Genomic DNA, 23,989 nt, shown 5'->3' with positions numbered 1-23,989 from the left:
TCACAATGACTATCTCCTCTTGCGATGCAGCATGGAAATAATCTTTTAGTGTCTTATCCGGCCACTGCAAGGATCTGCCTTGTTGTCATCACATGCAATATCCATAGCATTCTGAAGGTCATCTGTGTGAGTGTGTGGCGGATCACATGCTTAACTTCTTCATAATAAGAAAATTCCACAATAATCAAATTATCTTTTTAAATAATTGCTCTGAGGACACATACTACATTTGATTCTTTTTTTTCATTACGTAGGTACATTTCTAGGAGCAGAAATAAATAATAGCGACCTCCGATACTTTTGTCCCCTCCGACATGCCGTATTCAAAGGCCTTACGCCATTTCAGAAACTTGCGCATGCGTAGTTTTCACATCTAACCATGCGCGCATGCGCTGAGTCAGGGTTAGTGATCAAGCAGCGTCTACCACATCAGACTGGCGAACCAGATCAGGCAGTGACACTCACTGCCTGATAACAGCAGTTGCGTATTTGCCAAACGTAAAATACTTCCGGAATGCACCGCCTTCCTCGTCCTCTGATTGGCTAGAATGGCTCTCCTCCGATTGGCTATTTCATCGCATCCTGTAGTACCAACACCACCACCGACAAACTTCTCTCTACCGGTGGCCATGTTTGTTGATGTGTCATATCAAAACTACTTGTGGGCGGATCAACGACGACAGTAGGTTCGTAGACCATCTTAATTTGAGGCTTTTGTAAACGGAACTATGAATGTGTTTTATTCTCATGGTTGGTACAGAAACATCACAAATGACGTTGAAAGCCTCTGCCGCATTCGCGTTTCTTCTTGGCTATCGAGCTAACTCGTCTGACTCTCATTACACAGCTGCCGAAAACGATTTCCATTTCGTGAATTAATGTTTCACTTATTAGTCAGGGTTTCACTGCATATTATTATATAGCCCTAATTTCGCACTGGTATTGTGACACATATTGCTACGCGCATCTATCTCTCTATCTATCTCTATCCATCTATCAAACTCACTCTCTCTCGATATATATATATATATATATATATATATATATATATATGTGCGTATGTGTGTGTGTGTGTGTGTGTATTTGTGAATGCACTAATGCATTTTGTTCCGTTTGTCTCTGTGACAGGTTTAATGTAGAAAATTACCATGGAAGGATCAGATACTGCTGCTTCACAATGGATGGATGAATCAGAGAAAAACATCGAGCAACGAAGTGATGATGAAGTTGCCTGTGAATCAGTTCCAGACCATCAGATGGAAAATGAAACAAAACTTGGTTCTGGCATGGAGGGATTAGTGGAGGAAAAGGACAATTTATTAGAAACTGCATGTAGTTGTGAAAGTGATGCAATGCCATTTGACGAAACGGACCTGCATTTAAATCTCTTAGCAGAATCTAAAATATTATGCGTTGCAACAGGTACAACACAAGGTAGACTTACAAACACTCAATCAGTAGGTGGAACAGAAGAAACCTTGTTAACTTCTGATAAAGTAGAAATTTCAGTTACTACCTGTGAACATTTTAAAGATCAGCCTTCAGATTTTGTTAAGTTGAATGATACAGAGTCACTGTGCGCCACTGATGGAGTTGTGACAGATCTATCATCCTTCTCCGATGAAAGCATCTCCAAATTTGAGCATTCCAACTCCACCACCTCTGTAATCGTTAACTGCTCCAACACTCCCATTCCTGACACTGTCAACTCGCTTTCATGCAGCCATCAAATAAGTGCCTCAAGCAACAATGACATGGTCTGTGACAGAAAGTTAATTTCCCAGACTCAGAAATCATCATCACAGGAGTCACTGTTGGATCTGCTGGAGCCCAATCTGTCCTGTCAGTCTGAGGTCCATATGGAGAAGACAGGTGGCTTGCCTGTCAATGGAATATCACCTGATCTGGAGGGCAATATGGAATTTTTCCTGGAGAAATGTGTCCTGTACAGTTGCACACAACAAGAAAAGGCTATTCAGGGGTAAGCTAGCATAATACACCAAACAGTTTTACGTTTGTTGCACACTTTTCAACTCTTCCTACTGCACTGGGGTATTGTCATAAATTATTACTAGTTGACTGCACCATGCAGCAAACATTGAACGGCAGACAGTTTGACAGGCATGGCCTTCATCGCTCATTTTGCGGAAAACCACCCATGCTCAAATCATGGAGCTTGATAAAAAATGTTATCATTTTGTAAACCTTTGAATCTGTGGATGCATATTCATTGCAGTCTTGTCCTAAGTGCAAAGATTTTGCCTCATACCAAATACCCAATAAATTACCTTTAGTGAATTAAAATCTATTATGAAATTTATGTTGTCTATATCAAGAATGAGGATGAACGTTAACTGACTTTACACTAATTTATTGATTGACGTTTGTATGTTGAAATGCAGCTACAAATGTCTCACCAAGATGGCTTGTCAGGTTTGTTTTAGTTGCTCAAAATGCTGTGATTAAAATTTTTGAGAAGTTGAAATTGAAACCAATTTTTGTAGTCAGCGGCACTCTTTCATTGAGAAACTGAGCGTTCTGAGTGAGACAGCCATTTTGTGAACTTGAACTCAATATAACTTACGATACAAACATACAACAATATACAAGAATGTGACATTGTCATAGTGTGGAAAATGTACAATACAAAATTTCCCCACTGCAGGACAAATAAATTACATGTAATACAGCCCCTTTAATGTCATGATACTGGAATTGAAAGGGGGGTGGGTACACCGTGTTTGCGTTCTGTGGCCTTCAAAATGTCTCCTGACTGTGTAGTCTCAGCATTCATGTCCCCTCTTTGAATCATGCTTATAATCTTTAGTTATTGAAATTCTTGCTGTGCATGTGCAATTGTAATCCTAAAAACAAATATACCTTTTCATTGCTTCCTCTCTTTCTAAAGCCAACAAAACAAAGTTTACCTACCTTTGTGTCTGCACTGGGAACTTGACCTGACAAACTCCTTGCGTGACAAATGTTGAGATGAATTTTGTGACATGCCCAAAAAATCTGAAACATTTGACTTAAGCTTGTGGCTAATTCTTTAAGTTGTGTCCAGTTTATTTGAGGAGAACAAGCGGCACCAAAAGCATATCCACGACATTTGTGCAGAGAAGGACAACATGGGAGTTGAGCTAAAAAAGAGAGCTGAAACGGAGAGGCTACACATTGCCCACATTAAAAAGGTTTGTTTGACTTTTCCAATTTACCCCAGGTTAACCCCTGGTTTCTATATGTATTTACCTTGTTATATTTGGAAACCAGGTTATTCAACACTGTTTTCATGTAGTTCAAATTAGTTGCTGATCCACTGGAACAGGTTAGTCAAGATACCGTCTTGCAAGCTCCCACTAAGTGTTTCTATTTGTCTGCAGTTGGAGGGGAGGGTGGAGGAGCTGTTGAAAGAGCTGAATCTATCCAAGGACAAGCTTATTCATCAAGACCAGGCAGCAAAGGTTTGCTTCTTGAATATGCAGAGGGAGATGACCTGCCGACTCGAACAGGTATAACAGTACACCACAGATTTGGTTTCCTCTGAGGTGCTCTCTCAGGATTTGTCTGATGTAAATTTGGAGGTTGGATAGTTGTGCACTGATCGTCTTTTTTTCTGGTCAATACCAATTGCCTATGTTTTGATAGTCACAACAGGCCAACACTGATTTTTATTCCACAACTAAATAACAAAAGAATGTATCCGCCACTGCCCATGGGTCCTTGTGCCGTTCAATTTGTCCTCTGCTCCACAGCTGTCACTGGAGTTTTGTCAATGTGGCAGATGTATGGTCGTTTTAACCATGACAGCTGTGCGTTTGAGGAACAAAGTTCCAGTGAGAGTTCGACTTTTCATGTCTCGCACACAGATTGACTCTTTTTCCTCCAGTCAGACATTATCAAGCCACACACTCTATTCATTCATTACTCTGTCTTAAGTATTATGCAGCATCAGCAGCAGTATTGGACAATCAACGTTAATAGAGAGCTTGTTATGACTGGTGACAACACTGAAATCCCTGATAAATGAGCTTCCCCTAACCCAACCCTACCTTCACCCTGAGACCCAACATCAATACTTACATTCTACATTTTAAAGTGATAATCTCTTTGTCCACTTTGTCCATTTTTAAGTGAATGTATGTATGAAACCACAAGTTAAATTTGCTGCACAGTCTGAGCATGCAACTTTCCAAACTGTGATTTGTTGTTTTGACAAGACACATTTGACTGATTTAATGACAAAAATCAGAATCAAATTTATTGGCAAGGTCAGTGGTGATCCCACCAACTAGGAAAGTGCTTCGAATAAAGTGCTGTCAACAAACTAAACTAAACTGGTTAGGAAGTCTAATCCATCTGCAGGATGTCAGGCACTTTGAGCTGGCGAAGCTTGTCTTCAAGTTAGTCAGTGCTACCGGTCCGTACTCATTCAGTGCTGTGATCCTGGGTTTCTTGGGAACAGGAATAATAGTGGAGGATTTAAAACAGGCAGGAACATGACAGGACACCAAGGAAGCATTGAAGATGTTCGTGAACACTGGAGCCAGCTCAGTAGCACAGTGCTTTAGGATGGCTGGGGAAACTGGGGACCCGCAGCCTTCCGAAGGTTCAGCTAGCCTGCGACTCCCCCTAACACGGCGCCAAACACACTGCTCAACATTTTACAGTTAATTGTCTACCTAAATATTTAATTACATAGTTGTTTTGCTGCAGTCCAGTCTTTGCACAATGCAGCTGATTTGCATTTTGACTGTTGAAAAACACTGTAGATGAAAAATAATAAATCATTATACAAATAAACTGGAAAAAGCAACAACATCAAATGTATAAATAAATATTTTAGCTCTAAAGCTAACAATGGCTGCCATCACAGTCGAAGCATTGCAGGATCCTAGGGCTCTCAGAGGGCTGCCTCTGGCCTGCTGGCCGTCTGTTGCACACTACTGCCAACATGGAGTCATTCTATCAGTCTATGCTTTGTGTAAAAAAAGCGAGCGCCGTCCTCACTTGTCATCTTGTAGGACAATGATTAGGGGTCTTTACACTGTTCAGACACTTCCACAAGAAGAAGGTTGTCACTTCAGAGGAATTCTGCTGGTAGTGTGCGAGGAGTGGAACTTTTGAATGACTACAATTGTATACAGTATGTATGCATTGTATACTGTATACAGTTGTAGCCATTCAAAAGTCCCACTCCCAGCTGGCTGAGACCATCACTAGTTCACACATATTGATGAATGAATGGTGATTCACGGACACACTCAAAGCACGCACACACACACACACACACACACACACACACACACACACACACACACACACTGATGTCAGGGATGTTCAATGGTGGAAGTGAGGTGATCAAGACTGTACATGATGATTGTCTAGTAAAAAGATGAGACAATATGACATGATTTATGGGTGTGGGCCATTAAGGTCATGTGTTGTAAAAACGGAACTTTGTCGATATACCTGAGTGCCGGTTTGGGGTTTGCTGGAGTATTTTAAAGTTACTGTGGCTGCTTGTACATTTCTCGCCTCTCGCTTCAGCAATCTGTGAGAAGCAAACACGCTTGACAAATAGGCTAGTCAAAAATATTTGAGTTTTATTTTCGAACTAGGTTCACACAAGAAGTTGAATGTAAATATATCATGCATTCTCACTGGATCCTCGCAGCTCCTGCAGCTAACTAAACAGAACCATTCAAACCTGTGGAGCTTTGAGGATGCAGACACTGGATTAATTTCACTAATTCAGCTCAGGGTTGTGCGATGTTCCACACTCACTAAAACTGCTGTGAAATTAGTTGTACCATGTGTATCAATCCCGCAACATGTTCCTCAGCTCTGCTGCGTATTGAGATGAGAGCAGCTGCTGACTGACGCTGTGGTTAATTGTGAATACATGAAATACATGAAATACATTGTTGCTTAAATCGAGGCCTGCACACTCAAAATCAAAGAGTTTTTTCTTGTCAGTTTTCAATCAAGTATTACCTCACCTTGTGCGCAAAGCAAATATTTAACACTCCAAACAGACGTTGGCATGATCACCACTGCTGGTACTCGCCACAAGCCTCGTCTGACTTAGTTAGTGACTTAATCGACTATTAAAATAGTGGCCATAGCCATTTCTCTACCATGAGTCATCTGTTGATCACCATTTTCTGTGGGGTGCTCACAGTCTTTGGCCTCCCGCGTGTTGGCTGGATGACTCTTCGACCCTTTGGAGCAGGCATCATTGGAATTTCGTGGAGGCTGGCCTGCTATGACGATTGCAACGAAGAGGGTCAGCGACGTTTGTCTCTGTTGATCCTGCCTGCCTCTCTTTTGGTTGTGGGGAGGCGCTGGTCAGATTGTGGCTGGATTTTTCAACTTTTTTTGTCAATATATACAGTAGTGAAACTCAAAGTCTGGGCTCCACACCATCATTCTGCCTGCACGAATTGTCATAAAACTTTTTTTGAGCCAGTGGTCTTGCATCGTCTGCCATGAGCCTCGAAAACTCACCAAGTTGTTGTTCTTTAAATGGTATAATGGGTTCCTTGTGTCGACACTTTTTATGTACTTCCACCACGACATATTCTTTATTTTTTAAATCCCTTGTTGCAGGATGTGAACTTAAAACCACCAACCATATAAATGTTCAGCAAAGTAGACATTTGAATTAGTACTATAATGGAACAAAATGTGGAAAATGTAGCATTATGAGTACTCGCCAAATGTGTCTTACAAAGATCAGATGTCTTAAATCGTCACGCAATTCTTTTTCAGGCAAACAAGAAATGTGAGGAAGCTCGCCAGGAGAAGGAGTCTATGGTGATGAAATATGTACGTGGGGAGAAGGAAGCACTAGACCTGAGGCGAGACAAGGAAACTTTGGAGAAAAGGCTGAGGGAAACTGTTAAAGAAGTGGACCGCCAGGCTCTGCGAGGCAACCAGCTGTCTCAGGAGAAGGGTCGGCTGCAGCAAATGTTTGATGCCAAGGTCTTTTTTTATATTATCTAACAGAGATTTGTGGTGTTCATTTATTTGAAGAATGCAGTGAAGTACCTTTCTGCCTTCTCAGGAAGGAGATGTCAATAGACTTATCCGGGAGTTGGAAAAGCTAAAAGAAGATAACAATTCTCATCTAATTAAGATCCGGTGGGCACAGAACAAGCTAAAGAGTGAAACTGACGCTCACAAGGTAAGTTGTTAACATAAACCTCTTGGTTTATGTTATCAATATGCTGTGCTTTAAATGGATTGTCTACAGCAGGGTCCAAAACTTATGGCTCACAAGCCAGATGTGGCTCTTGATGAAGCAGTCTGGCTCTTTGGACGGCTTTCTGATGGCTTTCAAACCACAGTGTCTCTGTCTGTATTCCAATTTACCCATCCTTTTTGACCCTTTATTATCCGGTAGCCATTTTCCTCAACAGTAACGGTGATCGTGACCCATGATGCTCTGCAGTCCAGTCAACCAATCAGAGTCTGATCACTATATTATGGAGTTTTGTGGACAAACACACTTCATGCTGGCAAGGTTGAGCCACGTCACATCAGACCAATGAAATTATAGGGGTTTTGTTGACATTAAAATGACAAAATGTGCTGACTTTGTCTATATGTATTCAAACTTCTTCTATTTCCCCACTTTTCATGGGAGCACTGTGCTGCTTAGCTGACCGGCTATGGAGGTGGAACCATGTTGTAATGATCAACCACTGCGATTGGTTGACTGGACTGCACAGCATCATGGGAACTGTTTAGGTCACTGTAACTGACTTTGTTATTGACAGTGATGGGACCAATGCTGCTCTGCCCGATAACGTTGTCAACGGCACCATTGGCAGGATATGCCGCACTGTAGTACCAGAAGAGATAGTGTGACATTCCTGTTTCACCAAACCATTCAGTATCATTAGATAGCAATAGCTGGCATTAGATAACAATCAGCCGCGACGAATCTTTAAAACTCAACTCACAACTCTAAATTTGTTGGTCTTCACTTTCCATTGTGTTGTGGAAAGTGAAGTGTATGTGCATGTATTTATTTGCGTGTGTGCGTGCGTGCATGCGTTACTCTGATACTACTACACTTGCTCTACGGAGTTGAGGTGTGGGGGGGACACCTAGTGAAATAACACATATCCAGCTGTATTTTCATTCTGCTGTTGGTTATGTGGCGTTTCCATGGAAGCTGCTCATCTTTTTTTCCACATTTAAGGACAGTCTATTTATCTCTTGTCAGTCTATAATTTTGTAAATTTCCTTTTCTGTGTTCTCAATTAATGTTCTCACATCCTCTCCATTGATGATGACATTTGTGTCGTCAGCGAACAGCACATCATTCATTTGCACCTCACCAATATCATCCATATGTAGTATGAACAATGTGGTTCCCTGAACTGAGGCTTCATGCACTCCACATTGTATCTCTCTCTTTCTTGATTTAACTATCTATCATTCATTTGAACATTATTTAAAACTAGTTATTTGAACATCACCTTCATTTCTTAAAATTCGGGAAAATCTCAATATATCTCTCTAATATATTCCTCATATTTTTTGTTCTGTGCAGGAGTCGAAAGACAAGCTGAGGGAGACCATGTCCAAACTGGCCCAAGCTAAAGAGGAGACAGAGCAAATCCGCAAAAACTGCCAGGACATAATTCGCACTTATCAGGTCTGTCATGTTATATTCCATGTTGGATGTATTAACTCATCTATGCTGTTTTCGCAAATTAAGATATTTCATGATATCAAGTCAACCGAATGTGACAACCATCTCATGACTAAATGGACAGTTTCATGTGCTGCTCATTTTCTTGAAGCCTCTGTTTTAAATTCTGCTCCCTCTGTCATTCAGATATAATTTTCATATTATTGATGCTGATCTGATAGTGGTACCGACACTGCGATTAGGTCAATTGTTGATGTAAAGCACTATTAAATTGTTATCTGATAGACTGGGGCCCATCTTCTTTTCAAGAGGTGACAAATTGTCTTGATAATCAAGGTCATTAATATGGAAGATAATTAGGGGCAGTCAAGAAAAAAAAATGGCAGAAATCCTTCGCCTGATGATCCTCAAAGATTGCAAAATAAATCAAATCAGTGGTCTGTCTATAGTGGTGAAGGTCACAATAATACTGCACACTTAACTGAAGCTGTTGCTTGTTGGTTCACATAATGCAATGAATGAAATGGATCCATCAACCACAGTGCAATGAGTAAGCACATCAAGCAGGGCACGTCATCTTGATGTATGATGTTGATCGCTTTCTGATGTTGTTATATGCCATAATTTCATATAAATTTTCTCTTTCTGTCGCGTTGGAACTCTGTAGGGGGCGCTACAGATGACTCCGGGATAGTTCATCTACACATGAAGATGCAATTGTCTCATTGGTGCACTATAACATGGCTCAGACCAGCATCAGCATTTGAACCCTATGTTTTGCATAACGGAGTATGGCGGCGAGTCTGTAGTAATAACAACTGCCAACACATATGAATTGTTTAGGGACTTTTTTCTTCTTTTTTTGCTGTTGAGTACTCAAAATACTCAAATAATTGAATTTACTAGAAAGTCAATATTTATGTTTGGATGGAAAGTCCATCCAGGAGGTCATGTCAGGTCTAAAATATCTCTCACCAGACTGAACTGTACAAAATTAAATGAAATCGTCGTCATATTGTTGTCGCGCATTAAATACAATAAAAGGCAGTATTGAAGGTTTCCTCATTCTTTGTAAGCCATTATGTGACCTGTTTTTAAAATTCTTGAACGGTTGCACAATCGGATTTTACTGTTTAAAAAACCCAAATCAATAATTATTAATTGACCTATTGCTCTTCCTTTTGTACCATTGCAATTCGATTAGAGAATCGCTGTGGAACCGAAACATTAAGCAGTATTGATAATGGAATCTGAATCGTAAAAATCTTATCAAATCCCTTCCCTATTCTTGTTTTTTTTTTTTTTTTTTTTGTAAAAACTGTGCAAAATCACTGGTATTGGCATAGACTACTCAAATTTTGGTATAATGCACAAGCAGTGAAGCAGTATCTACTAAGCAATAAAAGGCAAACAGAGATAATATTGTTGGATGACTTGATGCAGGCAGTGTGTTGGACAAACCAAAAGTTTCATTCTCTTGTGCGTCACTTTGAACCGAAAATTGAGTTGTAGTTATAGGCAGGCTCAATAAAGGTATCATATTTAATCCATGTATGAGTTTTATTTTAACATATGCATATGATCAAACAAACATGTAAACAGGCGATTTGTGTCACTTCCCATGCTACGTCATTCCCTATATCCATGTACAGGAAATGTAGTCCCGTAACTCCACATCTCCTTACCTTTGAGTCTGAGAAGACCCAGTGTTACAGTATCAAATATCAAGGTTCAATGTGTTAAAATTTCTCCCATCTAGTGTTCAATGTTGTAATCAACTCTCTTGCGCCATGCAGTTGAAAGTACGTATATTAACTACGGTAGCTCAAAAAGCCAAGATGTCATCCAGACCAGACCGTCACAAGTTCCTGACTTCTACATGGGTTAGTAAAAAGGAAGATTTGACCTAACAGTTCTCAAAATTTTCAGTTGAATGGGCTGCTCCAGACAGAGGAGGAAACAGCAGATGCGAGAATTGTCAGTCAATGACATTGTCATGTCAAAGAACAAAAAAAAATAAAATAAAAATCAACTGCAGTGACTTCACGTAAGCTGGACACTGACCGGAAGTGAAGAGTCTGTGTCAATGAGGCTTATTGCATAGCTTTAATCAAGTTTACTGATGACACCAACATGTTGATGGTGCCAAGTGGACCATCTGAAGTTCGTATGCAGTAACAACAGTATGGTGCTGAACACGCACCACCATGGTCGCTCACAGCTTCCTGGGAATGACTGTATCCCAGGACCTGAAGTTGGAATAGAACATTTACTCCATTTTTTGTGATGGCCCAACAGCTGATGTACTTCCTTCGGGTCTTGAGGACAGGTTGTGGCCCAGAAGCTGCTGTAAAACTTATTGTCCGTATTGGTCCCTCAGGTCTCTCCACAGTAGAATCAACAGGCATTGACAGTTATATTATGTTATACTTGGCCAAATATATGTACTGGTAATTCTTATTCTTTATATGCTTGTCTACAATGAGATGAGCAGTGCAGCATGCTGAGAATACCGTGATGCATTCAACTGGTGCTGGTCTTTTTTTAGCAACACAAAAACAATGTTGAATGCAAAAGAACAACACATTTTGTCATTGCAGCTATGGTATGTGCATGTTACGTTAACGATTTGTGTTTACAGCACCGTTTTACATCTGTCCCTCATCCCATTATGACCTTTACCTGAAAATTCAATTGAAATCTGTTCATGCAAAGGTGTGACCAGAAGATCCTTCAGAAGTTATCGTCGGAAGAAAGTTGACCCTGTGCCTACCATTTACTCTCTCCAATTGTTATTTATTTTCTATGTTATAGGAATCAGAAGAACTGAAGTCTAATGAGCTGGATGCAAAGCTGAAACAGACCAAAGGAGAACTGGAGAAACACAAAATGGAACAAACTGATCAATTGGAGGTAGGAGATTCCTTCAACACTGTTTCTGCTTGCAAGCGTCTTATGAATGACCACCTTTTTTTTTTTTTTTTTGTTCATTATTCTTTCCCTTCAGCACCAGGGTCAGAAACATAGACACAAGACCCCTGGAAACCCCATGAGCTCTTATTAGTCTTTGAAACCTTCACCACTTTCTTCTTGTAGCTGTTTCAAGTGTTGTGTGAAATGTCATAAGTCTTATACTACCTACACTTTCATACAGGTTTGTCGAGCAAAAGCCAAAGAGCTGGAAGAGCTGAAGAGAAGTCATCATGACAGCATAGAAGAGCTCACAACGCTACGTACAAAGGTGTGTGTGTGTGTGTGTGTGTGTGTGTGTGTGTGTGTGTGTGTGTGTGTGTGTGTGTGTGTGTGTGTGTGTGTGTGTGTGTGTGTGTGTGTGTGTGTGTGTGTGTGTGTGTGTGTGTGTGTGTGTGTGTGTGTGTGTGTGTGTGTGTGTGTGTGTGTGTGTGTGTGTGTAGGCACTTATTCAACTGTAAGACGTGCATGCTTTCTTTTATAGATACAATGTCTAGAGGACGAGCGCCCACGCTGGGAAGACGAACTAAGCAGGTATAAAGAGATCATCAACAGGCAGAAAGTTGAGATCAGTCAGCAAAGAGGAAAGCTGGATGAAATTACTTTGCTGGAAGAACATCATCAACGGTATGTATTCATTATTTAGAGTGAACTTTCTCTTGACTTTCTTGCCGTTCTGTGAGATATAACTGGTCACAAAAAATTACTCAGCCTGCAATTACAAATTTGGTATGTTACCAGCATTTTGGTAGTTACATGAGAAAATGGAGGAAAACAAACTTAAATTGTAAATTTTGTTTACCCGGTAGCACACAAAAAAACAGAAGTCTGTGTAACAAGTTATTATAAAAACTTGACAAAAACAAATTGACAAACTTGCCATGAACAAAGCGAATGTGACACTTTAAAAATAAAGATTAGTGTGGTGGACTTTGGTTCACGATCAGAGTTTTAAACGTATTTTTAATACAGGGAATTTTTGATAATGACATTGATTGACTGAATCTCTGGATCCGTGTCCATTTTATTAGATGGAGTGGTCCTCATAGCTTCTCTGACACGGTCATCTGCCTTTGTTTACATCAACACATGTGGGTCTCCCGCAGTGCTGACGCCTCGGCGTAACACCGTGGTGAAAATAGTTGTATATTGGATGGACCTGCGTTCTGGTATTGGCGGTGGCGTCCTCCTCTACGTCCCCGATAAGGGTTCACTGATCACAGACACAGTCTCACAGGCAGGGCTAAAACTACAACCTGGCATCTGTTAGGGACCATCAACAAATTCTAAAGCGGTCAAAGTATTGGTGAAATCTTTAATAAGGCAATGAAAAACAACCATTTCAGGAGAGAGTATTGTGAAAAGGTTTTTCATCTCACAAGAAAAAGGACTGACAGTTAGTATAACGATTTCAAGAATAGAATATGACTAAATTATCATTTTTTCACATTATTTCTAATATTTCTTCAATAACTGGACTGGATCAGACTGGTCCATAGTTAAGGTAAATTCTTGAGAGACAGACAGACAGACAGATGTGAAACATTTCTCTACACTTAGTTAACTATTATATTTTAACAAACAGTGTGTCCAACACATGGAATAGAATGGCAATGTATTTATTGTGATAATTATCGAAATTAGAACATTTATTGCCATAGTTTTTTTTTGTTTTTTTTTGCCCATATCGCCCGTCCCAACTATCTATGCTGGTGCATGGTGCACTGAAGTATTTTGTAGCACTGGCAGCAAGGCCAGGTAACTGCAGTTTGTGGAGCGCCCATTGAGTTGCTGGAATAGTTGGCCCTGTCAGATAGGACTGGACCTAAACAACAGTTGTGGAGCTGTTGCTTGCTGCGTGTGAGTCTACCTGCTCTGCTTGATGCTGATGGTCGTGCTGCTTTATACGTGGGGTCTTTACTGGTGGTTCTGAATCCTCTGATATTCCAACTGTAATCCCCCTTCTGTCTCTAGGTCCAGGATCAGGGCATTTGCTGCTCATTTTGCTGCTTCTGCGCTTGTAAAGTACCTAAAACAAAAACAAATATACTGGATTAACAAGTCACAGGTTTCTTAATTATGCATATGCTGTCCCAGTAAAAACGACATGATTTATCATAGTGAGTGAGTCAAGCAATTTTTAAACATTTTTACCAGATTAAAATTTACAATCTTACCTTAAACCTTGGATCATGAAGTTGCGAGAAAATACAGCGGTTCATCCTCCACTGAGCGGAACCGTCGACAGCTTAAAGAAGTGTCATTTTTGTTGTTCTTATCCCAGAATCCTGCGCAGTTTCTCTGGCGAGTACGAACAGTAACAACTGGAATCACATCAGCCGATGTGGAGCTGGCTGAGCTAACCATTTTGGTTAACTCCTCATATGGGGCAAGAATTGTCAAAATTTTCTCCAGTAAGGTCCACTGGTTGGTGGTAATGGTTGTGGACAAGTCATCGTCAGCTGCATATGCAAAAAGGGCTCTTTTCTTTATTTTATTTTTTGTTATTTTTGATGCTTTCGTCCCGTCTGCTGATAGTTTCTCTCATCTTTGCAGAAAAGCTGGGAATGTTCACTGCTTTCTTTGGCGTGGTGTTTCATAAAGTGCTTGATTAAGTTGATGAATCATTTGGGGTCACTCCCACCCCTCGAAATGTCATGTTTGATGTCATATTTTTGTCATATTGCCCACCCCCACCTATAATAACATGCCAACATAGGCAAGTGTCTGTAGCTTAAAAAAATAATCAATTGTCGTAATTATGCTGAGAAAAACAAAAAATAAAAAGAATCAACTGTGTCGGTGCGATGAAGCTCATGACGGAGAATAAAGCATATTTCGAGAAATTTACTTGATACCAAATTGCAAAAATGGAGACAAAGATGGCGGCATTGATATACTGTATATGCTCGGCTTAAAACTTGTGACTGGAATGGGAGTATCAGTCATTCGAGAGACTGTTGAAGTACAATTGCTGATGGGTATTTTGATGATTTCAAATGTGTTAATTTGTAATTTCTAATGACAAAAACGTTTTAGAATTAAAGTGACTGTTTTGCAGTAAGACTATACCAGGTCCCCCTTTTTCAGCTCTTCAAAGCCAGACCACAGTTGTCCATTTGTCCTATTGCAGTGACCAAGATGAGATCATGTCTCTCCGAGAGGATATAGACGCCTTACACAACCAGATAACAGACCTTCAACAAGATGTTCAGGGAAGTAGGGAACGCGAGGCTGAACTACTGGGCTTTACTGAAAAGATAAGCAGCAAGAATGCTCATCTTCAGTCAGAGAGCAATGCCCTGCAGTCCCATCTGGATCAGCTCTCTACCAGGTTCACTGAGCTGCAAGCCAAACTGGAGGAAACTATCAGTCATCTTAATGACAAGGTATGCACAATGAACTCTAACTGAAATGATCAGGGCTTGATACCTTTGTGAAAGCAGGGTATTGTAACATTAGTTTACTTTGGAGTTCTTTTTTATTTTTATTTATATAATATGCATAATTCTACATTTTTTGTTTATATGGTTATATTTACATTGTTTATTTGTGTATATTAGGTGTTATTGCGTTTCAAATATTAACTTTGTTCTCATTTGCTGCTACAGTTATTGTGTTATTTGTCCTCTCACAAATGCTTCCCACAGTCACTGCAACTGAAACATGAGGAGGTGCTGAGGCAGCAACAAGTTGAGGCACTGGAGGAGGAGAAGGCTACTCTGCAGAGTGACCTTATCCAGCTAAAAACACGGATGGAGGAGCTGAGGGATGAACTTGCCACTCAGAAAAGGAAACAAGCTGCCAACATCAGGGACCTTACTAAACAACTAACACAAGGTCAGAAACAAATTCTTTGTATGTTTACATTAGGTGAATGGAGATGTAAGTCTGTGCAACAATTATGGTTGGAAAATAATGGTGGTAAATATTAGGGCACCTGTCTGACTTTTATCGTCCCGATACTGATTCCTGGGCTTTGGGTTTCGACAGATACCCTATCTGATACTACTGTTTAACCTTCTTTCTGTGTTGTGGGATAACACTGGCCATGCTTTAAGTAAAACGGTAAAAATGAACTTCATACCTACATCGTCAGTTAACCTCTGCTTAGTCCTGTTCAGGGTTGCAGGGAGTGATGTGATTGGCAAGATGCAAGAATACACCCTTAGCAGGGTGCCAGTCGATCGCAGAGCACACAGACCATTCACGCAGACACACCTCAGGACTCACCAATTTAGATTAGATTTTAGATTGTGTGTGTACATATATATATATATATTCTGCATTTTGTATTTTGACAATTCCTTTCCTGTCTACGCCTTATAGCTCATAAACGTCTTGAGCATTCTGAGAACGGGGCCTGTGACCGAGATGGCAGTAGTATGGGGAGTCGGTCCAGTTCCTCAGGTACAATCTCTGGATTGTCACAATCTTTGGGCATCATGAAACCATGTATGTATCTAATACAGTATGTCTTTATTTATGGGTTTTGTTAAATTATTTTGGGCTGCCCTTAAAATGATGAAGGCTGCCCTTAAAATGATGAAGGATATTTTATTGTGGTTGTTTTTTCTTTTTTTTTTTTTTTTTTTTTGTTATTGTAATTTGTTGTTTTGTTGACCTGTCTCTGAATGCAGTGTCTTCTAACATTTTTTTTCTGTGAAATCAATTTCTCAGGCTCCCTGAATGCTCGTGTTGGTGGGTGTATTGAAGAACGATCACCTGTCAGCCAGCCAGATCCTCCTGTGGTGGTTTTGGACAACTTTCCTGAGGTGGACAAGTCCGTGCTAGTTGAGAGAATCGTCCGTTTGCAAAAGGCGCTTGCACGCAAGCAAGAGAAGATCGAATTCATGGAGGATCACATCACGCAACTAGTCGAGGAGATCCGTAAAAAAAACAAGTGAGTGGATGAAAGAATTTTTTTTTTTGCTAAACTATATATCAATCAATGTTAATCTTGAAGGAAATAATTGAGGCCAAAGAAGTACCGAAGAGAGATTATAGCCAATAGAGATATTATTACTACAAGGAATGGAACTACGAGTGTCAATAAAGTTTTGAAGTGAGATGTCACATTAGCTCTGCGGTGGAATGCTGGTGCCGCGGGTCCGATGAGAAACACTCCATGATTCTGTTGTGAAGGTGTGTGGTGAAGGCACATCGAGTTCAATGTGCATAGGACTGCACTGCATAGCACAAAGGAAAAAACAACAACAACAAAAAAGTACAAATATCATCACGGGACACACTTTTCGGGGAAACTGGACATTACAGTGCAGTCTTCCTATATTCTACAAATATTCCTGTAGCTACAGCAACAAATTGTCTTCCGCATCACAACTAATATGTGGCATGGAAAGAATCTTTTTGTGTGTCTCATCCAGCCTCTGCAGGTGTCTGCAATGTTGTCATCAAATGCAGTTTCCATGCCAGCCAGAGGGTCATCTGTGTGTGTGGCTGATGATCATATACTTTTCATCTCCATGCTGAGAATGCTCCTCAGTAATCAAATTGTGCTCAATCCAATTCTATGATACATTTCCATTCATTTGAGCAAATCAAGTCAGTCTTAGTGAGGCTGGACCGCAGATCAGGCGGAATTTTATTTTTGGGAATGCTCTTTATTTATCATTCTCAACGCTTATCTGATAAAAAAATTAACTTCTGTTTGTAGACGTGAGCATTTGAAAACACATTTTTGCAATACTATACCATACAGCACATGAGCAGTCAGACTTTTAAAACTTCAACTTAAACCTTACCTTATTTAAGCTCCTAGTTAGAGGTGCACTCTTTCTACCTGTCACACAGACATATCTACTGTAGAAATTCACACTGCACAGCTGCACTCCAATCATCACCGGGGGTCATGACGTAGTAAGGTGTGATTTCACATTGAATTTTTAGTCATTTTTTAGTGACATTCTAGAAGAATGAAGAAGTCTCTCCTTTGTTAATAAAATGTCAGGAGTCTTTCTGCAGCCTACCGGAGGCCAATTTACAAATCCCAGGATGGTAAGGGAAGGCAGCATCTTCCTCGCTCTCTTCTTGGCTAAAATAAGTTTCCTCTGATTGGCTCTTGATTGGTTTTGAGACATCTCCATGAAGCACTGAAACTGTCTGTGCTGACCCAGAACCCTGCATGACAGCAGGTGGTGTCAGCTGGGACGGGACTTACTTACCCCTCGTGTTAACAGATTTGAGCTCTCTCGCATACAGAGAGCAGCTCGCTCTGTACTGTTCTAACATTTTTGAAGGAGGAGGCTCAGACTGTGTAGCGAACATATTGTGCCTTCCTGATTGGCTTCCTTCCATCCATACAATTTTCCAGAAACATGTGGTGCCATTTGAGTGATTTAGAGAATTTTCACCGTGAATAAAAGCTCTAGCTAGCTATGTAAGACCTGTACACCTTGCGTTGAATCGCATAGGAACGTGGGAAAGACATGATCTGGCATTACTCGTGTATACGAGTAATCAGTGAAGTTGTCAGTGAAGTTATGAGTCCTTGCCACCGGTTTTGAGATCAGTGTCATTTAGAGTGGAGATCCTACCAACTAGGAAAGTGTTTTGGAAAAACGTACAGTCAAAAACATAATAGTAATAATAATAATAATAAAAAATTAATTAAATAAAATAAACAAATAATAAATAACCCACAAACAACAAGGGCTCACAAATACTGTACATCAATCTGACAGCCGAGGGGAAGAAGCTCTTCTGACAAGGGAGGTTCTGGTCTTGATTGACCGCAGCTTCCTGCCAGAGGGAAGAGGGACATGAGTCCATGACTGGGGTGAGAAGGGTCGGCTCTGATCCGACCTGCACATCTCTGGGTCCTGGAGACATACAGGTCATGAAGAGGTGGCAGTCTGCAACCGATCACCTTCTCAGCAGAACGCACAATGCGCTGCAGTCTGCCCTTGTCCCTGGATGTGGCACTGTGTACCACATCGTGATGGAGGAGGTGACAATGGCTGAGAAGAACATTCTCTGCTTGGGCCTTCCTGATGAGGGACCTGATGGTCAGTTCCCATTTGAGGTACTTGGTGATGGTGGTTCCCAGGAAGCAGAAGAAGTGATTCTCCTGAAGTCCATGATCATCTCCACTGTCTTCTGGGTGTTCAGCTCCAGGTTGTTATGGCCGCACCAGGACATTAAAAATCTCAAATTCGGTTGTAACAGCCAACACTGTTGGGGCCGCACCATTCTATTGTGGGCATTTAGTGGCGGGTCACTGTAGTCCTGCAGACCAAAATTGTTTTTTGGGACCCCTGGTCTAAAGGGAATATAGAAATAAGCTTGACAAATGACAACCATGTTGTATAGAAAGGCTTACGTGATGAACTAATGCCTAAATTAGGGATACTCTAATTGATCGGTCACTGACCATGATCAGCCGATTTAAGCGTGATCAGTGAATGCCGATCACTACCTGTCACTGCTGACCACAACAACCGACAGCCAGCACTCTGGTGAAGCCCCGCTGGTTTTGATGCGTCCAACAACTCGCTGCTCACAAAGCGGCGGCATGTGCTGTGGAGTTTCTTTCACTCTGTCATGTAAACTTTGCATGCAGTGCAGAGAAGCGCATTCAAATGAAACACACCATTTAAAGCGCCAGCTCTTGACGGAGAATGGACAATTTTCCGGTCTCATGAAAGTGAGGCTAAAACTGAGCGTGTGAGCGCAACTGACGTTTAGCAACCCCTGCCGGGACATTCGGAAGAAATACTTATTAATTTCACCAAGCTAAATGACCAGCCTTTGTCAGGTGTCTTTTACGCGAGATGGAGGTGGAAATGGAGATGGAAACGGTAATGAAAACGACCGGCTCCATCGTCATTTTCAAGTCAGGTGCAGCGTTTGATAGCCACCTGAATCTGAAACTTTTGAAAACATCTGGAGTGGAAACTTTCATAAATGCAGTGCTCTCTGTCTCAGAGTCCTGCTACAGTATGTAAATATTTCACAGAAATAGCTCAATCTCTCGAGATTCAACTGCGACGTCTATCATTAAATACATTTCAGTTGTCCTTATGACTTAATAATTTTTGCATTCAGCAAGGTTTTTCTGTTTGTTTGCCACCTTGAAGAGGTGTATAAAAACATGTCTGAATTAAAATGATTTAAAGTTTTTTTCATCATGTACACAGAAATATTATTTGATTACGAATTCATTGTCAATCCATTTGATCGGCATCAGTGATCAGCACCCTGGCTGATTGGTATCAGTTGATCGGCAGCAAAAGTCCTGATCGGAGCATCCATAGTCTATAGGTTGTGAGGGCTGGGACTATTCCACAGAGATGCGTGGTAATACATTTTGATAAAAAATGACATAAGAACAGTACAGAGTCATTGGCATAGACCTGCTTAAGCCCTTGCCACTTGATCAAAGAAATGAGAAACAATTTTTTGATGTGCTCAAGTAGCACAGTGCGGAGACTGACCAAGCGGTTTTGAGAATTTTAATTCATATCTGAGGACTGAGAAAAACCTTTAGTAGCCTCAATTTGTAATGATGTTGAATGACAATTAAAAAAAGATGTGAAGTAGAATAAAATAATAATAAAAAAAAACTCATCATCTTATTGTCATCCTTCGGTGGTCATTTCTTCCTTCTCAAACTGGCAATGCAGCAACACGATGGTCATGACAGACGATATCGATAGTTATTTGTGAATGTCCATTGGATTTCTGTTTTATTACTAAATTTCTTTCTTTGACTCCACTTTAAAGCAGAATCTCTGGTTTATTTTGTTAATCTCTCTTCTATACAGAATAATTCAGAGTTACGTGCTCAGAGAAGAATCAGGGGCCCTCTCGTCAGAGGCCTCTGACATTAACAAGGCACATCTGAGCCGACGGGGAGGCATCATGGCTTCTCTCTACACTTCCCACCCAGCTGACAGTGGACTGACACTGGACCTGTCCCTAGAGATTAACAGGAAGCTGCAGGCTGTATTGGAGGACACACTGCTGAAGAACATCACTCTTAAGGTAGTTGTCTGGTAACCAGACTTTTAGGTAGGATTTTGAAACAGGGCATCCAAAGCCCCGCGTCCAGCCTCTCTTCTCCTGACACACCAGGTTATCGACTCACATGGCAAGTTGTTTGTAAAAAAGAAACTAAAAAAACACACACACACACACACACACACACACACACACATTTTATACACACACATATGTGTGTGTGTGCACTGTGCAAAATGTCAGCCAATTGAGTTGAACACAAGCTTTGTTTTATTGTAGAGATTAATTATGATATGCAAGGACCTATGCTCTATTAAAATAGGTGGGTGACTCTTGAACGAGCAGTTGTGGTGCACTGATAACTGTTTTTTCCAAAAAAGAGGAGCGTCATCTGCAACAAAAACATATGTGGTCTGTGGCTGAGGTCCGCTGGTCAGCTCCTGGAAGTGGACCGTCACACCAACACAGAAACAGTTGGTGATGAATATCCTGTCACAGAAAATTTGCAAAATATAAAACATACATGGTCGAACACTGAACGTTGCACCACTTGGCAAAAGTGTTATATCCAAGGGATATAATCCTAAATTACTATTTTCACCTTATTTTGATTGCTGATTATTTAAGCATAACAGAGAGTAGCCATGGAGGCGTGTTTTGACTATTTTTCGCAGTTCTGTGGTCACCTGCTTTGTGCATTATATTCACCATAGGGAGTAATTAGCTTGAATTTCAGTTCCCTAAGTTCTTTTTTGGTTATTGTTTGAGATAATAAATGTTCGCTCAAAACATTACACATATATTTGTATATATGTTTCTTATGACAGGAGTAGTTGAAGTTCCTGGCAAACCTATCAATAACCCGAACAGTTGTTGTCGAGTTTCTACTACTTGTCTTGCTCGCTGGTATCGTTGTGTGATTCACCATAAGTGAGTTTATGGTTGAGAGTGGGTGGACCTCACATACTGAGTGCTGCAGTAAACAGCAACAACATGTATGTAACAAGTAGATGGACTGAACTATTCCACCTAAACAGAAGGAGGGTGGGCATTTGTCTTCCATCTTCCCTTCCAGATTCATCATTCTTAAATTGTTATCTTCTCTGTCACATCCCCAACTCCTTGGTGTGCGTCCCTTTCTGCCTGCTGCAGCATAGATGCATATATGCTAACTCTAGATTGAGTGATCAGGCACCACTGCGTTGAATGAAACCTGTGTGAACAGTTTTTGTTTGTAGATTTACAAACTACCACCTCTTCATTTCTGTCCTGATTATGTTTTGTTCCCTAGGAGAGTCTACAGACTCTAGGGGCAGAGGTTGAGAGGCTCATCAAGCAGCAGAGGGGCTCCGGTGATGCTGGCAGAAGAAACTGAAGGTGTTATTTTCGGAGAGCTGCTCTTTGAAAGGTGACGCAAAACCTCCGCCATCCAATCCCAGATTCACAAGGACCCATGAATGTATCGTCATCACATGTATGTGGAAAACAAGGACGTCGAGCTCTCACAAGCATGTGGGAGTCATTGAACTCTATCCTAAAACAAAGTGCAATGCATTGTCTTTGATTTGTTGGTTTGATTTTGTTTTTGTTCTTTCTAAATTATTTTATTTTATTTTGTTTAAATATTTTAGGTTTGTCTTCATTTTACATGCTTCCACACACACAGCCAGTTCTGCACATACTTGGTTAAAGGTGTGCCATCCGTATCCTGCAATTTTCATTGCACCTTGTGTATCCCAATTGTAATCAGAAGGGGCGTCTACATCATGAGCCCACAATCATGTATGTGCTAATCTCTTTGCAACAGAGGAATTGCTGGCCAGTGTCTTTCAATTTTGTTGTTCTGCTGATTTCTGAAAATCTCCCAACTGTGATCATGAATATACAATTGTAGATGTGATTTTAAAATTATTTTTTAGAATTTATGATATATATCTGTTTCAAGGAATAAACTTTTGAGTCTTAATGTGCATTTAGGACAAATATTGCTGCTCTTAACATTAAAATTGTGAAGGGGATGTGTCAGTGCTCAGTTCCGTTCCAAAATGACGAATCAGAAAATCGTGAATCATCATGCTTGTCCAGAAAACACAAAAACTCAACTGCGTCACGGAGAGCAAAAGACAGACCCGCAAGTCTTTTGGAAGAAACTATTGAGTGTTATGCAGGGGAGTCAGCAAAAATGTTAAAAACAAATGAGAAATAAAAATTAAAGACAGCTGAATTGTCAGACCAAGTTTAAAATCAATTACAGAAAATTGACAAGCTGAAAGAGTCAGAAGAACCAAAGGGAGGAAAAGTCCAAAAATAAAGGCAGAAGGAGTGGAGATCGGACCTCTGAAAGATGCGAATCGGGACAGGAGCACTAGAATCCTAAGATTACCAAACGTAACCACCATTCTCCAAGGTGGCTACTCCTTAGCCCGCACTGAAGAGTTGTACTCGCCACCCAGCAGAGGGCAGCCCATTCCTATTTTGTGAACCGCAGAGGGCTGCTGGGAGACATGAAATTTCCTTAGGGGGCTTCTCTATCAGATGAAAACCAATAGTGTAGCTGCCTAATGGGCATTGTTCACCACCCAGCATGTACCTGTCGCATGCCTTGACTGGAGGGAAAAAGATGGGTTAGTTTTACAGAAGCATAGGTCCCGAGGTCCACGATGACCTTCCTTTTGAAAGTATGAGTCACATCCACCTTACACCTCTATGGAGAAAGACAGGCTCCTGTCCTTCGCTTATGGGATAGAGAGAGCAACGACAAAAATACTTCATTGAAGGAATGAAGTCAGCCGGTGTCTCTCGCTCAACTCAGGCCTTGACTCAAGGAAGTAGAGAAACCAGGGACGGCAGGTGACCTTCATCCGACCCTTGGTTCTGAGAAAAAGGAAAGCTGTCACTGCCACTTTATCACCCACTGCTCTGACACAATCGCTGGTGGTTGACATTTTGATATAACAGGAACCAGACCTAGTCGACAACAGTGACCTGATCCCTTTGTTTATCTAATTGTTATCTAATTCCAAAACATTCTGTCATTGAAGAAGTTGAGTAATGCAAGGCGGTAGTGAGAAAAGGTGGGGCAATGTGAAAGAGAAGGGGCAGGCACCAAAATGTCAAAATGGAATTTATGTCCAACAGGTGGAATGATTTATGACCGACAGGTGTCATTTATGAGCCTCCCACTTCCAGAAATAATAAACCCACCTTCTTTTATATCGAGAGGAAATTAAAATAATAACCCCCATCCCCTTCTTTTATATCAGGAAGAAAATGAAAATAATGGTGGTAGAGGAGGAAGCCACATCCTCCGTGCTGCATGGGGGGGTGGAGTAGGTTGCATCCTCTCAGTAGTAACAAATGGTTAGGCACGGC

General features: G+C 40.8%; 1 protein-coding gene across 3 annotated transcripts; it reads left to right on the top strand.

The window, feature by feature from the left end:
• The first annotated feature begins 527 nt into the window (after nt 1-527).
• ccdc186 (coiled-coil domain-containing protein 186) lies at nt 528-22,635 on the top strand. 3 transcript variants are annotated; one of them, XM_053865404.1, is made up of 16 exons: nt 528-686; nt 1,129-1,981; nt 3,065-3,191; nt 3,381-3,509; nt 6,772-6,984; nt 7,067-7,186; nt 8,564-8,668; nt 11,480-11,578; nt 11,820-11,906; nt 12,120-12,262; nt 14,769-15,024; nt 15,286-15,475; nt 15,965-16,045; nt 16,316-16,538; nt 20,422-20,641; nt 21,909-22,635. In XM_053865404.1, exons 2-16 carry the CDS (start codon nt 1,149-1,151, stop codon nt 21,990-21,992), a joined length of 2,910 nt encoding a protein of 969 aa, XP_053721379.1. In that variant the 5' UTR covers nt 528-686; nt 1,129-1,148; the 3' UTR covers nt 21,993-22,635. The 3 variants fall into 3 exon arrangements, with proteins under 3 accessions (XP_053721379.1, XP_053721377.1, XP_053721378.1); XM_053865402.1 differs by having other exon boundaries at nt 15,965-16,090; XM_053865403.1 differs by having other exon boundaries at nt 590-682; nt 15,965-16,090.
• Nucleotides 22,636-23,989: the final 1,354 nt, after the last annotated feature.

Source organism: Synchiropus splendidus, chromosome 5 (genome assembly GCF_027744825.2).
Source record: "Synchiropus splendidus isolate RoL2022-P1 chromosome 5, RoL_Sspl_1.0, whole genome shotgun sequence".
NCBI lineage: Eukaryota > Metazoa > Chordata > Actinopteri > Syngnathiformes > Callionymidae > Synchiropus > Synchiropus splendidus.
The sequence above is the reverse complement of the archived record's forward strand: the minus strand, read 5'-3'. Positions and strand labels throughout refer to the sequence as shown.

Coding starts and splice junctions, on each gene's coding strand:
- ccdc186 (XM_053865402.1), top strand. CDS start 1,149: ATGGAAGGATCAGATACTGCTGCTTCACAATGGATGGATGAATCAGAG. Junction 11,907..12,119: donor TCACAACGCTACGTACAAAG/GTGTGTGTGTGT, acceptor TTTCTTTTATAG/ATACAATGTCTAGAGGACGA. Junction 15,025..15,285: donor TCAGTCATCTTAATGACAAG/GTATGCACAATG, acceptor TGCTTCCCACAG/TCACTGCAACTGAAACATGA.